Genomic DNA, 17092 nt, shown 5'->3' with positions numbered 1-17092 from the left:
ACTAGATGATGGGGATATCTTCATCTTTTCTGAGCTTAGTTTTAAGACATGTGACAGCACTTAATGATAGAGTTACCAAGTACATGGTCTTCTTGATTCTCAAGCTATGGGAAGACCAAAAAAAAAAAAAAAGTGAGATTCCTGTTCCTCCAAAGTATACTAATGTCCCTAAAGAAACGTGTAAGGGAAACTGAAATGCAGCCGGAGAATGAGCAGGCAGTTGTGGAGAGGGAAGGCAGATCATAAACAACTCCAAGTCCGTTCCCATCCAAACTGAGCTTGCAGACCCCAACTCTCACTGTAGTACCTTTTGTGTACACCAGAGGGCAGAAACTGCCACTTGTGGAAGGGAAACAAGATGTATTTCCAAGAGGCAGATGGGCTTCAGAAACTTAGAAGAGATCATTTTGGAAGGAATACTGAAGTGTGCAATCTTTGCACCCACAAACACTTTTTGTAAAGCTAATTGAAGGCCCAGGAGTCCCTAGACCTGCTTCGATAGTTTAGATCTCTGAAGTCGGAAGACTTGCTTGTTCACCGGCCTGGAACCACTGGGAGATAGATGGTGGACCTTTAGGTGTGAGGCATGGTTGTAGACAAGTCAGTGGCTCTTTCCTCTCCTTTGAATCTTGGCTTCAGGAGACTAAGCCTTTTCTTTCAGCTGTACCTGCTACCATGTTTTCTACTGCTACAAACCTAGATCAGAGGTCTGAAACAGTGGGCTAGTGTAAGCCTTTACTCTCTATAAAATCTGACTTATTTTGGATACTTTGATACAGGAATGGAAATCTAACACATCAGCCATTGTGCTAGTTGTATTATCACAGCTATTCTCCCTGTTTACTGAGGTCCCTGCACACTGGGACTCTGTCCCAGTGGCAGCTTCTGCCTGCTGCAGGGTATTTATACACAGGAGCACACCACGGCAGAAGTGCTGGGAGTGTCAGCTGATATAGCCACTTCCACTGAATAAGGACTTTCAACTTGAGCTTAGTAGGAACCACATCAGTTACCAACGGAATCAAGGCTTGCTGGTTTGTTGTTTTAAAGCAAAGCTTAAGCAACGCGTGTCTAAAACTCTTGGGCATTATAGGGGAAGCCGTGCAGGGAATCTTGCATCGCTTGGCTACATTTACACTAAATATAGACCACCATTATGTGCTGGGTTTATGGGCCTCAGGGGAGCACTTGGGAGCAGCAGGAAGATCAAGAGCAAACTACAGAGTTGGTAGAAAGTCTTGCTGTAGTTGTTCCTGAGTAGTCGTCTTTTCCAGGAAACTGAGCAGTCAAGGCTCACATTTTTTTGTAAGTAATTTGCATGCTATTCTTTATTGAGATTGAATGATGATTCTTGAGTCCTTGGGGTTTTAGCATGTGTTCTGTGCTTTTTGACTGCTCATAGAAAAGATGCTGACTTGATTTTTAAAAATTATCTCCTGACTCTGAAGTGTGAACTCAGGAGTGCCAGTAATAACTGGCCAAGACACACTCAAGGGAGCATCTTATTAAGCTTTGAGTTCAGCCTTAAATAGTAGACAATTCTGAGTTCTGAGTTTGTAGCATACAATATGGTGTGAGTTATTTTTCTGCTTTGATACCAGTACCTGCAGCAGGGACATACAACGAGGCTTTTTAGAGACAATTTTTATTTGTTGAAGTGTCCTACTGGTAGAAAAGTCAAGCAGTTATCAAATGGTGAAAGGCTCAGCTGTTAGCAGTGATCAAGAACACAGGAAAATGAAACTACTTACGTGTCTCAGTTCCAGGATCAGAAAGGGTTTCATCGAAAGGATGCTGCCTTGGTCATTTGCGAACAGGTAGGTCTGCACAGTGGAGTTGGGCAAGAAGGCCAAGTTAGTGCGACACAGAATAGGTAGTGACACTCTGCATCAGCCTTGGTGGCTGTTCCTGAATGCCCTCATTTCAGCTTCCAAAGATAGCAACTGCTGGTGTCAACAGCTGTGGGTTCTGGTTTTCAAGATATGTCCTTGTATCCATTTACTGGCAGAGTCCCTCACGAGCCACCTGCAGGCTCTCGGAGGCCATGAATCACACTGTCATTTTTTCTCTACTAGTTTGTCTTTCATTTTAACATGTTGCAATACTGAAAAGGTTTATTGAAAAAACATCTACTGACTTTGTGAGCTCACTGTAAAGTTGTTTTCTTTCAGAGCACTCTGTTATTTACTTGGTGTATCTTAGATTTAGAAAAAAATTGTGAACAAATTTTATGACAGATTTTATTCTAAATTATGTGTGTGGGCAGGGCGTGGTCATGCCACAACACTTGGGTGGAGGTCAGAGGACAAGTCGCAGGAGTCGGTTCTCATTGAACAAAGACGGAGGAGATTGAGTAGGCTTAGTGCCATGCCTCCGTCTGTCCCTTAGATATCTTGGCATCACCTTCTTAGTCTGTGGCAAGTCAAATTTATTAGCTGGACTATTATTTTGAAAGTAGGACTTTTTAGCAATGACTTTTGTAGCTAGTCTTCTACTTTTTAAATAGTTCTGTCTCTCTGTCTCTATCTCTGTCTCTCTCCCTCTCTGCAACAGTAGTGACATTCCTGAGGGTGAAATGGATATTAAGTCAGAATCAGAAATGAATTGTGTCTCCGTTACCATGCCCAAAATAGAAGCTGTGTTTGTAACAATGATCCTACCGTGTTGACACATGCACCTATTTTTTTCCTAGTCCCCTCCCTCCACAAAAAATTGTGTTTGGGATAATAAAGTGTAAGGAAGTGATGAAGAAAGCCCTTCTGAAAGTGTGGTTTCGAGCCCAGTGACCTGGCATCCAGCAGCACTTTGAAGGCTGATCTTCTGAGGGGCAAGGTTTGCTCTCTGAGGCACTTTCCCTCACAGTTGCTGCTGGGTTTGTTTTTAACTGTATCATGTCAAGTCATGCTCTTAAGACTGCCCCGTGCTGTATATTTGAAGTTCAATAATTTCAATATTTAAAGTGCTTTATAATAATAACTCCATACATGCATTCTTTCCAATTAAAATTTCAGGATAATGAAAATACACTGTTTGAACTTATGAGAAAAAAACAGTGCATGACTTTCTGATTTTTTTTAAAACCTGTTGAATATTAAATACTTTTATTTTATCTTTTATTGAATATTTTCTTTATTTACATTTCAAATGCTATCCCTTTTCCCTGTTTTCACCTCTAGGAGCCCCTCTATGCCATCTCCCCTCCCCCTGCTTCTATGAGGGTCACCTACCCACACACTCACTCCTGCCTCCCTGCCCTGGCGTTCCCCTACACTGGGGCATCAAGTCTTTGAAGTATCAAGGGTCTTTCCTCTCACTGATGCTTGACAAAACCATCCTCTGCTACATATACAGCTGGAGCCATGTATACTCCTTGGTTGGTGGTTTAGTCCCTGGGAGTTCTGGGGGTTCTGGTTCTTGATCATGTTGTTCTTCCTATGGGTTGCAAACCCCTTCAGCTCCTTGGGTTCTTTCTCTAACTCCTCCATTGGAGACCCTGTGCTTAGTCCAAAGGTAGGCTGCAAGCATCCGCCTATGTATTTGTCAGGCTCTTCCAGAGCATCACAGGAGACAGCTATATCAGGCTCCTGTCAGCACTCCTTGGCATTCACAATAGGGTTTGCATTTGGTAATTGTATATGGGATAGATCCCCAGGTGGGGTAGTCTCCAGGTGGCCTTTTGCTTCAGTCTCTGCTCCTCACTTTGTCTCCCTATTTGCCCCCATGAGTATTTTGTTCCCCTTTCTAAGAAGGACTGAAGCACCTACACTTTGGTATTCCTTCTTCTTGAGCTTCATGTGGTCTGTGAATTGTATCTTGGGTATTCTGAGCTTTTGGCTAATATTCACTTACCAGTGAATACATAGCATGTGTGTCCTTTTCTTTTCTTTTGTATGTGGTGAATACACTTTTGCTCTCTTCAGATACACCAGAAGAGGTCATCAGATCTCATTACGTATGCCTGTGAGCCACCATGTGGTTGCTGGGAATTGAACTCAGGACCTCTGGAAGAGCAGACAGTGCTCTTAACCACTGAGCCATCTCTCCAGCCCCATGTGTGTTCTTTTGTGATTGGGTTAACTCACTCAGGATGATATTTTCTAGTTCCATCCATTTGCCTACTAATTTCATAAACTCATTGTTTTTAATAGCTGAGTAAATGTGTAAATGTACCACATTTTCTGTATCCATTTCTCTGTTGAAGGACATCTGGGTTATTTCCAACTTCTGGCTATTATAAATAAGACTGCTATGAACATAGTGGAGCGTGTGTCCTTGTTATATGTTTGAGCATCTTCTGGGTATATGCCCAGGAGTGGTATAGCTGGGTTCTCAGGTAATACTATGTCTAGTTTTCTGAGGAACCACCAGACTGATTTCTAGAGTGACTATACCAGCTTGCAATCCCACCAACAATGGAGGAGTGTTCCTCTTTCTCCACATCCTCCCCAGCATCTACTGTCATCCGAGATTTTGATCTCAGCCATTCAGACTGGTATGAGGTGAAATCCCATAGTTTTTTGATTTGTATTTTCCTGATGAATAAGGATGTTGAGCATTTCTTTAGGTGCTTCTCAGCCATTCAATATTCCTCAATTGAGAATTTTTGTTTAGCCCTATACCCCATTTTTTAATATGGTTATTTGGTTCTCTGGAGTCTTCTTGAGTTATTTGTATATATTGGATATTAGCCCTCTATCAGATTCAGGATTAGTAAAGATCTTTCCCCAATCTGTTGGATGCCATTTTGTCCTATTGATAGTGTCCTTTGCCTTACAGAAGCTTTGCAGTTTTATGAGATCCCATTTGTCGATTCTTGATCTTAGAGCATAAGCCATTGGTGTTCTGTTCAGGAAAATTTCCCCTGTGCCCATGGGTTTGAGGCTCTTCTCTACTTTCTCCTCTATTAGTTTCTGTGTATCTGGTTTTATGTGGAGGTCCTTGATCCACTTGGACTTGAGCTTTGTACAAGGAGATAATAATGGATCGATTTGTATTCCTCTACATGCTAACCACCAGTCGAACCAGCATCATTTGTTGAAAATGCTGTCTTTTTTACATGGTTTTAGCTCCTTTGTCAAAGATCAAGTGACCATAGGTGTGTGGGTTCATTTCTGGGTCTTCAATTTTATTTCATTGATCTTCCTGCCTGTCTCTGCACTAATACAGTACAATTTTTATCATTATTACTTTGTAATACAGCTTGAGGTCAAGGAAGGTGATTTCCCCAAGAAGTTCTTTTATTGCTGAGAATAGTTTTCACTATCTTGGGTTTTTTGTTATTCCAAATGAATTTGCAAAGTTCTCTTTCTAACTCTATGAAGAATTGAGTTGGAATTTTGATGAGGATTGCATTGGATCTATAGATTACTTTCAGCAAGATGGCCATTTTTACTATATTAATCCTGCCAATCCATGAGCATGGGAGATCTTTTCACCTTCTAAGGTCTTCTATTTCTTTCTTCAGAAACAAACATGAAGTTCTTGTCATACAGATCTTTCACTTGCTTGGTTAGAGTCACACCAAGGTATGTAATAATATTTGTGACTATTGTGAGGGGTGTCATTTCCTTAATTTCCTGTTTATCCTTTGAGTAGAGGAAGGCTACTGATTTGTTTGAGTTGATTTTATGTCCAGCCACTTTGCTGAAGTTGTGTATTAGGTTTAGAATCTGGTGGAATTTTTGGGGTCACTTAAGTATGCTATTGTATCATCTGCAAATAGTGATTTTTGACTTCTTTTCCAATTTGTATCCCTTTGATCTCCTTTAGTTGTCTAATTACTCTGGCTAAGACTTCAAGTGTTGTATTGAATAGGTAGGGAGAGAGTGGGAAGCCTTGTCTAGTCCCTGATTTTAGTGGGATTGTTTCAAGTTTCTTCCCATTTAGTTTGATGTTGGCTACTGGTTTGCTATATATTGCTTTTACTATGTTAGGCATGGACCTTGAATTCCTGATCTTTCCAAGACTTTTACCATGAAGGGGTGTTGAATTTTGTCAAATGCTTTCTCAGCATCTAATGAGATGATTATGTGGGTTTTTTTCCCTTTGAGTTTGTTTATATAGTGGATTACATTGATGGATTTCTGTGTATTGAACCATTCCTGCATCCCTGGGTCGAAGCCTACTTAACCATAATGGATGATTATTTTGATGTGTTCTTGGATTCAGTTTGTGAGAATTTTATTGATTATTTTTGCATAGATATTCATAAGAGAAATTGGTCTGAAGTTCTCTTTCTTTGTTGGGTCTTTGTGTGTGATTTAGGTATAAGCATAATTGTGGCTTCATAGAAGGAATTGGGTGTTGTTCCTTCTGTTTCTATTTTGTGGAATAGTTTGAAGAATATTACTATTAGGTCTTCTTTGAAGGTCTGATAGAATTCTCCACTAAACCCATGTGGTTGTGGGCCTTTTTTGGTTGTCAGACTTTTAATGACTGCTGCTATTTCTTTAGGGGTTATGGGACTGTTAGACAATTTATCTTTGGTACCTGGTGTCTGTCTAGAAAATTGTCCATTTCATCCAGATTTTCTAATTTTGTTGAGTATAGGCTTTTGTAGTAGGATCTAATGATTTTTGAATTTTCTAAGTTTCCATTGTTATGTCTCTCTTTTCATTCCTGATTTTATTCATTTGGATGCTGTCTCTGTGCCCTTTGGTTAGTCTGGCTAAGGGTTTATCTATCTTCTTGATTTTCTCAAAGAACCAGCTCTTGGTTTGATTGATTCTTTGTATAGTTCTTTTTGTTTCTACTTGATTGATTTTAGCCCTGCATTTGATTATTTCTTGCCTTCTACTCCTCTTAGGTGTATTTGCTTCTTTTTGTTCTAGAGCTTTCAGATGTGCTGTCAAGCTGTTAGTGTATGCTCTCTCCAGTTTCTTTTTGGAGGCACTCAGAGCTATGAGTTTTCCTCTTAGCACTGCTTTCATTGTGTCTCATAAGCTTTGGTATGATGTGCCTTCATTTTCATTAAATTCTAAAAAGTCTTTAATTTCTTTCTTTATTTATTCCTTGACAAAGTTATCATTGAGTATCATTGTTCACCTTCCACATGTATGTGGGTTTTCCATAGATTTTGTTATTGAATAATTGGCTGTTGTGTCAATGTTTTCTATGGTATCTTCTGCCCCTGAGATTCTCTCTTTTATCTCTTGTATTCTGTTGGTGATACTTGCATCTATGACTCCTGATCTCTTTCCTAGGTTTTGTATCTCCAGGGTTGTCTCCCTTTGTGATTTCTTTATTGTTTCTATTTCCATTTTTAGATCCTGGATGGTTTTGTTCAATTCCTTTACCTGTTTTGTTGTGTTTTCCTGTCATTCTTTAAGGGATTTTTGTGTTTTCTCTTTAAGGGCTTCTAGCTGTTTACCTGTGTTCTCCTGTATTTTTTTTTTTTTTAAGGGAGTTATGTTATATGCCACAGCCTGTATCTAATGGCTAAATGATGTATTTGAGGACAAAAGCTGAAGCCAATCTGAAGAAAATACAAAGGTTTCAATGAATATTGTTACATTATTTCCCCTGTGCATGTAGGAGTGTGCTTAAGAGCAGTGTGGCAGTTGGAAGGCAGCTTGGGAGAATCGGTTCTTTCCTTCTACCATATGGATTTCTGAGCTCAAACTCAGGTTGTCAGGCTTGGTGGCAAGTACTGAGTGGTGGCAAGCTATCTTGCCAGGACCCAGGACCCAGTATGTGTGTTCAGTTGGGAAGTTAGAAGGGCTCATTATTAAATATTGGTCTGTCTGTGTTATGGTCATTTTGTTGACTACCTTATTTTGTCTCTGTAAGTAGTGTTTTTGCACAGAGGACTTGAAGCATATTAGACTTGGAACCATGTAATAGGGAAAAAAAAAACATTTTGAGAGGCAACTATAAAGCAAAAAACAGACCCAGAGGAAACAAGATACAAGAGGGCAAGCAGAGGAGGAGAGAAGAGCGTCACAGATAAGCAGGATATGAACCACACACTTGGCTCTGGCAAGCAGAGACAAAAGAATATCTACTACATTGTCCAACCAAAGGACTCTTTCCTCTAGATACTGTGTCTCACATCTAGCCCAGCATCTGTGGATGGTAACTAATGTATCTTTCCAGCTTCCTAATGTCCTTCCTTACGCAGTTCCCCAGCCTCTTCTAATGTTGGTGCTTTCTTCCAGGCACAATGACTCATTCCTCTCAGGATGCTGGATCTCATGGCATCCACGAAGAAGGAAAACTCTATGTTGTGGATTCCATAAATGACTTAAACAAACTCAATCTCTGTCCGACGGAATCACAACATCTATTCTGTATGTATGATCCTGGAAGCATGGCTTTGGGACTTCCTAAAAATATCAGGGCGTGGTGGATATGTCTCGTGCAGTGGGGGCAGGGTGGGTATCAACAATCACTGGACACTGGAAATCTTACTTATCATGTAGCAGTTTTTGTTTTGAGCTCCCAATCTGTCAAAATGTTATTGACTTTGTTGGCACAGGCTAAACTCATCAAAATTCCCAAGAGAAGCTAGGCCTAGTAGCCTGTGCTTGTATTTCCAACTCTTGGAAGGGTTAGGCAGGAGGGTCATAAATGTAAGGTCAGCCTGGGCTATCATAGGCAGTTCCTGGTAGCCTGCTTGCGTAGTAACACTCTTTTCCCTTTAAAACTCTTGAGGAAGAATCTATGGTGTTTTGTTACTGGGTACAGGGATTGCTGGATCGGTCCCTTGTGGCTCTTGTGCCTCTTGGTGACCACAGTTAGGTTTATTATAATCTCTGCTTCTCAGGGGTCTTGTTTTTATCAGAGATTATGGGGAAAATGCTCAACACATTCATCCATTTATTTTAAAAATCATTAAAATTCTGTTGTGCAAAAAGTCAACTCCCTTCTTTACTTACAAATTACAAATTGTCCAATTAAAGTATTGGAAGAGACATGAGAGCAAACAAACAAACAAACAAACAAACAAAATCTCCTGAATACCCAGTGCATCTTGCCCTCTAAGTGTTAGAAACCAGGCCTTTTGGGCTCCTTGGACCTCATCTTTTCTAGCTTAAGTGATGAGTATTCTAACACAGGCTGGCCCATTTGCCATTTGCTTCATGCACACTCCACACTTACTGCCCAGCTCTATAACTGCTATTTCCATTCTCCTTCTTTTCTGGGCTCTTCCTTTTGTTCAGATCCTCGCCTGGTTTTAGTGCAGTGGGAAGGGAGGTGTTATGTCAGCTGTGGTGTGGTGTGGGTTTAGGAAGCAGCAGCTGCAGACAGGCCAGAACATGGGATGTACTTGATTAGATAATCAAGCAGTATAACGTGTGGGGCCAATTTAGCAAGAAGGAGAATCTAAAATGTAACCTAAAATGTAATCGCCCTACCTCAGGGGTTCACCACTTTTACTCAAGTTTATCTGTGTGTTTTTAGGCACCTAGGAGTTACAAAGTAGCTAATGAGAGGCAATTCCCAGCACAGAGCATTGAGAACTGGCTTCTAGAGCAGATCTATTTTAGAAATAGCTTTAAGAAACCAAAATACCCCAGGGGCTCTTTTGTCTAAATGGGTATAGACCTGAGAGATTATTCTGATAATAAAAGCAGTTTCCTGGGATACACCACACAGCTTTTGGTCTTCCACTCAGGGAAGGCATCACATACCTAACTCTATTTAGCTTACCTAGGACATGGCGCCTACAGCCGCATCAGTTTTCTATTCCTTAACCAAGGAACAATTCGTGTGCACTACGCCACAGCGAACAGTTTTAAAGAGCCTTCCAAACAGATTTAAGCCTACTCACTTTTTTTTTTTTGAATTCTAACAGAGAAGCTAAACAGTTCAAAAATTGCTCATCCAAAGGCATCCCTAATGCAGAAGTCACTTTCCAGGGCTGTCCAGGGAAAATGAGTGTGTCCATCACATCTCTGTGAGATGCGGAGATTCTGTCACTTTGTCTCCTAACAGCTTTAGAGGACAAAATCCCAAATGCTGGCACAACCCCAGGAAATGGAAGGCGGGGTCTGTTTTTTGTGGGGTTGCTCCTGGTGTTGACGGTCAGCCTGGCTCTGGTCTTCTTTGCTATCTTCCTAATAAGTAAGTACTTCAGGCATGTCTGTCTCTACTTGTGTGTGCGTCCTTAATAGCTGTTGCTTCTAGAGTTAGCATGTCCTAGCCATCAGAATTTCCAGGAGAAGCTAGGGGGAGACCCAGTGTCTTAAGGGCACTATGTTGCTCCTGGACAGGGTCCTTGGGTACAAATCCATGGCATGTTCCCACAATGCCAGGTTACATTTATGTTAAATATTTATATAGGCTTTTAATTTGTCACCTGGAGTCTCTGCTGCCAAATTGTATGCGACGTGTCCTACTTAATTTTAGTTTTATTTATTCAACACATTAAATATCTTCATCACATTTAGATACAACACGCATTTTCCTGAGGTTTTAATGCCACCTCATGTTCCCTCATTTGCATATCTCCCAGAAGTCTGTTCTGAGTAGCCAAGGGCTCATGCTAATGGCTAAAGCTAGCTCTGGGGTTGAGAGGGTGGGTTACTCTGCCCTGTTTGATGCTAGCTAGCTTCTGCTCTGTCTTCTCTTGACCTGGGCAATACATGCTACCCTTAAATGGCAACACAGAGATTTTCCTATACCTGCACCTCCAACTAGAGACCCCTAAGCTAATCATGTCACTGTTTTGTCTGGATAGGAGTAGAGGAGCTATTTACCTGTGAGATGTGTGTGTAGTTCTCCATAGGAGGAGCTGCCACAGTTCTCTCCTAGATGACCCTTTTTTACAATTATTGATATATTATTTCATACCGCAGAAAGCTACACAGAGCTGGAAATAGGGAGGGTATTATCTTTGACACCACTTTGACTAGACTCTTGGGTCTTCCATCTTGTCATTTCTTCTGTCCTTTCATGCTTTTAGCACCTGACATGTTTCTAGAGTCAGGATCTCACTACGTAGGCCAGGCTAGCCTTGACTTTGAGATCCTCTTGTCTCAGCCTTCTGAGTTCTGGGAGTATAGGCATGTCTTGCCTTCAGCAGTTTTTGTTGTTGTTGTTTGTTTGTTTTTTGTTTTTGTTTTTCTTTTTTCTTTTTTCGAGACAGGGTTTCTCTGTATAGCCCTGGCTGTCCTGGAACTCACTCTGTAGACCAGGCTGGCCTCGAACTCAGAAATCCACCTACCTCTGCCTCCCAAGCGCTGGGATTAAAGGCGTGTGTCACCACTGCCCTGCTGCCTTCAGCAGTTTTAAATAAGAAATGTAACTTCATGTGTTTGCAATGTTGCTTATTTAAGTTCATTTAGGAGCAGAAGAGGTGGAAGTGCTGAAGATAACAAGACCCTTTAGGGTGTTTGAGCTTGTGGGAAGGGGTATCCTATGACCTTTCCTGTGGAGACATGAAAACAACTGTCTATTCAGCCCACCCAGATAGACCAAAAGAAATGACTGCACTCAAACCCAGCTTGGTGAACCAATGAGTTTATTGGGATTATTTGTATGTATTAAAGGTATATTAGTAACTCTTCTGTTGCTGTGATAAAAACACACATCAAAAGGCAACTTTTTTTTTTTTTTTTTTTTTTTTTTTTTTTTTTTATATTTTTTGAGACAGGGTTTCTCTGTTTAGCCCTGGCTGTCCTGGAACTCACTCTGTAGACCAGGCTGGCCTCGAACTCAGAGATCCGCCTGCCTCTGCCTCCCAAGTGCTGGGATTAAAGGCGTGCGCCACCACCGCCCGGCTAAAGGCAACTTAAAGAAAAGGGAGCTTGCCTATGATGCTGGGAAGGCGCGGCAGCAAACAACAGGTATGGTGGCAGGAGAAGGAAGCTGAGAGGCCAAAATCTTTCACCACAAACATCAGCACCTATCTCCAAAATGGTGTATCTCCTCTCATAAGGCTCCACCGTCTAAACCTCTCCAAACAGTGCCACCAATGTGAGGCAAGCATGAGTCCCTCCAAGGTATTCATTTACAGATGGGATGGCACAACGTTAGTACTGGGAATGGAACTGTGGTCATCTGAAGGAGCAGCAATTGCATCTCTCCAGCCCCTTTTCCTCCTCCTCCTCTTCCTCTTCCTCCTCCTCCTCCTCTTCCTCTTCCTCTCCCTCCTCCTCTTCCTCCTCCTCTTCCTCCTCTTCCTCTTCCTCTTCCTCTTCCCCACAGGGTTTCTCTGTATAGCTGTGGCTGTCCTGGAACTCACTCTGTAGACTAGACTGGCCTCGAACTTACAGAGATAGACCTGCTTCTGCCTCCTGAGTGCTGGGATTAAAGCTGTGTACCACTGCCTGGCTTTCTTTCTTTCTTCTCTTACTTTTTTACATCTCTTCTGTGATGTTCTATGTGCCTTGGAGGGGGCAAAAGGCATCTTGTCTGCACCTCTCCAGGAGGAGCCTCAGAACAAAAAGCGATGTTTAACTGCTCCTTTTCCTCCAAGATTCTGTCCCTTTCCACTTAGAAGCAGCAGGTCAATTATCTGTGCAATAAATGTAAACTTGTAGCTAGCTATCAACGTGGGAGGGTCAGCCACCTAGCCCATAGGTCCAAAAGAGATAATAGGTTCTTATTCTGAAATGTTGACAAGTTAGTCCAAAATAAATGAATGGCATGCCTGTTATCCTGCCATGCCTAACTTCAGGTAATGACCCAGTTAAACTATCTCAAGATAGTTTACATGTGTCTATAGATAAATGAGCAATCCAAAGGGAATCCTCTCTTCTATAGGATAGGAGGAAAGACAAGAGAAATGTCAATAACAAGTGTCATACATGAGTTGTGTGATCCTATGTACCACACACAGAATACCTAATGGCTGTCTGTCAAAAACCTTCCAAAAATTGTGTAGTATAGGATCTAAAGATTCTTTTTTAAAAAAATATAATGCTGAGGAGTGAACCTAGGGCTTTTTCAGGCAACTTTTGTATCACAAAAAAGATGGATTGCTAGCACCCTTTTTACTGTTTATTTTGAGACATACTCACTATATCACCTTAAACTCACTGAGTAGCCCAGTTAGGCAGATAAATTTGTGATCCTCCTGCCTCAACCTCTTGAGTAGTTGGGATTACAGGATGACATTATCATGCCTGGGTAGGTTCTACCATTATCTTGAATTGACTATTAATGAAACTGAAGCCTTGGATGCTCAAGGTGATGCAGCTAGTAAGAGCCATTCAGGACTCAGGGACTCTGGCATATAGTATAAGTGACATTAATGTCACTGTCTGTTTTTAAAAAGGCTTATTATTTTCTGTGTATGAATGTCTTGAATGCATAAGTGTTTTATATTGAAGACAGGATCATACTGAGTAAGAACAGGAAAAATGAGGTGAGGAAATAAGAGTGTCTTTATGCTGAAGGGGATGGCAGACACCTGCAATCCCAGAGCTTGGCAGACAGAGACAGGGAACATGAGTTCAAGACCAACCTAAGACACACAATGACCCTACATAAAAACAGTATATTTTAATTGTACAAGTAGCCTAGGCCAGATACATTAATCTCATTATCGTGTGTGTGTGTGTGTGTGTGTGTGTGTGTGTGTGTGTGTGCATGTTCATATGTATGCAGGCACAGATAGATGTTGGAATCCAGAGAATATCATTTTCTGGATAATGAGGGAAAGCCATTTCTGAGAAAGGGCCTGGAAATGAGACAATGTGACAATCATTCCTAAGGAACTCATCAGACACACTGACAGCCCCTGGCACATCCTTCTCAGCCACAATCCCCTGGCATTGCCAGGGGTGGTCTAGCCTGGCATTGCCAGGGGTGGTCTAACCTGGCACTAGGAGGTCATAAGCACAGTTCACTAGCTAGGCAACTCTTTCTCAGATGCATGCGGATTGGCCAAGGATGCTTCTCAGTACTCAGTACTCCGCACAGGGCGCCCTCTGCTGGCTCTGCGGTAACAGTCTGTTTCCCATTTTTAAGTTCAAACAGGAAACAAGATGGAGGACGTGTCAAGAAGACTGACAGCTGAGGGAAAGGACATAGATGATCTTAAGAAACTCAACAACATGATCGTAAAGCGGCTCAACCAACTGGACTCTGAACAGAACTGAAAGGATTTCCCCCCAAGAGTGGTCATGGACACGGGAGCTTCTCGCTTGCTGAAAGTACACTAGGCTAAGGACTGAGAAAGTACGGAGAGTGTCCATTATACCTCCTGGTTCAAGGATGGAAATAACGCCTAAGCAAGGAGTTTAAAGCTGGCAGCTGAAAAGGGCTGAACTTGATTGACTAATTGACTGCTAGCCAGCTGCTTCTGTGTTGGTGGGGTTAGAATGCTGCGTGGCTAGCACGGAGAAGACAACTTAGCTCTTTACATGTGACTACTTTTAGAAAACAAGCTTGGTTTAGAAGACTTTCAGTGTTCTAGTGAGCTCTCTGATACCCCACGTACTTGTACAGATTCCTGCACAAGCCTAGAGTCCACCGAATGGTCTGTGTTGAGGTGAACCAGGTAGTGTACATTCTTTTCGGGTGATAGATACACTTTGAAAACAGCTTCTGAGTGCTGTTCAGTGATCGCTGGAGAAAACACTGGTAGCATGATGTACGTGTGGTGAAGCTGAGGGACAAGAGAGAATGCCTGCTCTATTCTACTACTGTTTCCTGAACTCCTGACTTGTGAAAATCATCTGACTCTAGAGACCTACCATACACATATGGAAAGAGGGAATTATGTCTATTTATATATAATTTATGAGCCCTGATAGCTTCGTCATGCAAAACAAAACACCAAAAAAAAAAAAAAAAAGAAAGAAAGAAAAAAAAAAGAAAAAAAAAACCTTGGAATCCTTCTTATGGCTCTGGAAGAAACTGGTTAGGTTTGTGTGGTCTTTGCTAAATTAGAGTAGAAAATTGTGTATTTGGAAGCTTTCTTGTTTTAGTAAGAATAAGGTATGCTGTATATGACAAAATTGAGGCAAAATAAATGAGTTTAAAAGCATGGATTTTTATTTAATTAAAATACACTGCTATGAGTCAGTTGAAGAATTATTGAATTTTTTTGTCATTTTGGTTTATTCAAAACATTTGAATTTACTTGAAAATGAAGCAGAGGCAAAACCACATTTTGAATAATAATAGATGATGAAATAAACATAAGAATTCTACTTCTATTCTTTATTATTATTTTTTGCACTAAAATATTTATATTGCATACTTTTTCTTCAAATTGATTAATATGCAGAACATTAAAAATATAAAATTTGTGTTTACTGGATCATATTGATCTGTTATGGCAAATCCCTATCATAAGGATTTATTAGAAAATTGTTTCAAAAACTAGGAGGTCTGATGCCACAGCTCCAAGTAAACACTCATTTTTTTTCTGCTTACCCTAGGACGTTTTTGTCTTTCTACTTACACAGTGCACATTTTTTTCGCTCAGTAACAGACGGTCTTTATTCAAAATCATTGTGAATTTACCATGTGAAGCATTTGAAAAGGATTTTTTTTCGGAGTGGGTTCTGGATCAAACACAGGTCTTCATGCTTGCAAGGTGAGTTTTGCTGACTGAGCCCCCTCTGCAATCATTTTACTCTTTTTCATTCTGCTTGAATTGTGCATACAAATGGTGGCATGGTGACCACTCTGGCATTTACAATCTGAAAAATACCACAGCTTGTAGTATTGTATTCACAAATCAAAGACTTCTATTGAAATAATAAAAGTTTTGGTGGGGCCAGAGAAGAGGCTCAGCAAGAAAAGGCATTTGCCAGACCTGATGACCTATATTCAATCCCCAGATTTTGGGGAAAGAGAGAAAAGGTGGGGTAGGAAGGGAGAGAGAGGGAGGGATGGGGGAAGGAGAGAAAGAGAGAGAGAGAGAGAGAGAGAGAGAGAGAGAGAGAGAGAGAGAGAGAGAGACAGAGAGGCAGAGAGAGGCAGAGAGAGACAGAGACAGAGAGACAGACAGAGACAGAGACAGAGACAGAGAGACAGAGAGAGAGAGAAAGGAGGAAGAGGAGGAGGAGAGAGAGAGAGAGAGAGGGAGGGAGGGAGATCGGTCATGGGCTCATGTGTGCATACGTAGATAGTCACACAGCACAGACACATACACACTATAATTTTTAAAAATGTATTGGCAGGCTACATGGCAGCAGCAAAACACAGCAGGTAAGTCATGGGCTGGCAATCTAACTTTCTGATTCAAGTCCTGATTATCACTGCTGATTGTGACTTTGGGAAAATATTTGGTAAAATTAGATGCTTATAAAATTTATCTTATAGTATTCTGAGTCTTAAGAGAAGTGACAAATGTGAAGGAATGAAAAGTTTTTGAAACAAGAACAACTTGTTGAATGTACTCAAAATATTAGTCAGTGTTGCTAAAGTATTACTGTTAAAGTATTAGATATGGCACTATGGAAGTAAACTGATGTATTTAAACATAAGTCTATTGGCAGAGACCCAATTATTTTGAGTATTTAAGATCATAGCATCAAATCATCAGACAAAGGATGCAAGCAACTATTTCAAGAGGCCATTGGTATAAGAGGGACGGTGTGCTGTTTTCCTAACTGTTTAGTCTGGACATTAGAATCTATTGTTGTTGTCCTGAGATGGAATTAAGACCCGTCTCCACTGGACTCATAAATGACTTGACCACAAGGTATGGTAGGGGAAGGAAACCAGGTGTGGTGGGAGGAGGGATCCAGGTGTGATGGGAGGAGGGAGCCAGGTGTGGTGGGAGGAGGGAGCCAGAATATTAAAAACAATTGCTGAAGAGAAATAGGAGGGACTGGTGACACATGTCTTGATGGGAAAAGAAAGATCTTAATTTCTTTCAATGCATTTTGTGTCTATAAGATGTTGAGATTTCTTTCTGGTAATGAACTTTCTCTGTGTTCTCCTTGTAATGTACTCTTTCAGCTCTGATAGGAGGAGGGCACAGATGCTCTGACACCAGGTCGTCAGAGATGCACTTTCTCTTTGGCTATGAGGACACTGGTAGGACCCTCTTTTAGAACTGGCCATGGCAACTACCTGCAATGGCCCAGCCCTGCTCAACACTCTCTGTGTGACACCTGGAGGCCACCGGGGTGTGGACTACAGGTAACTAGGAGGGCTGTGTGGCCAGAACTGTTGGTGGCTAACA

The 17092-nt window shown here is 41.3% G+C and overlaps 1 protein-coding gene across 1 annotated transcript; it reads left to right on the top strand.

Annotated features, from left to right (window-relative positions):
- The first annotated feature begins 979 nt into the window (after positions 1–979).
- On the top strand, positions 980–14936 carry Lsmem1 (leucine rich single-pass membrane protein 1). The gene is made up of 4 exons (XM_031356341.1): positions 980–1305; positions 8157–8288; positions 9937–10065; positions 13918–14936. Exons 2-4 carry the CDS (start codon positions 8162–8164, stop codon positions 14046–14048), a joined length of 387 nt encoding a protein of 128 aa, XP_031212201.1. The 5' UTR covers positions 980–1305; positions 8157–8161; the 3' UTR covers positions 14049–14936.
- The last annotated feature ends 2156 nt before the right edge of the window (positions 14937–17092 follow it).

This window comes from Mastomys coucha, unplaced genomic scaffold (genome assembly GCF_008632895.1).
Source record: "Mastomys coucha isolate ucsf_1 unplaced genomic scaffold, UCSF_Mcou_1 pScaffold6, whole genome shotgun sequence".
NCBI classification, from domain to species: domain Eukaryota; kingdom Metazoa; phylum Chordata; class Mammalia; order Rodentia; family Muridae; genus Mastomys; species Mastomys coucha.
The sequence above is the reverse complement of the archived record's forward strand: the minus strand, read 5'-3'. Positions and strand labels throughout refer to the sequence as shown.

Bases quoted from the DNA above. Each gene is read 5' to 3' on its own strand.
- Lsmem1 (XM_031356341.1), top strand. From the start codon at position 8,162: ATGACTCATTCCTCTCAGGATGCTGGATCTCATGGCATCCACGAAGAA. The intron at 8,289-9,936 runs GTATGTATGATC...GTCTCCTAACAG, and splicing joins GGAATCACAACATCTATTCT to CTTTAGAGGACAAAATCCCA. The intron at 10,066-13,917 runs GTAAGTACTTCA...CCCATTTTTAAG, and splicing joins CTTTGCTATCTTCCTAATAA to TTCAAACAGGAAACAAGATG.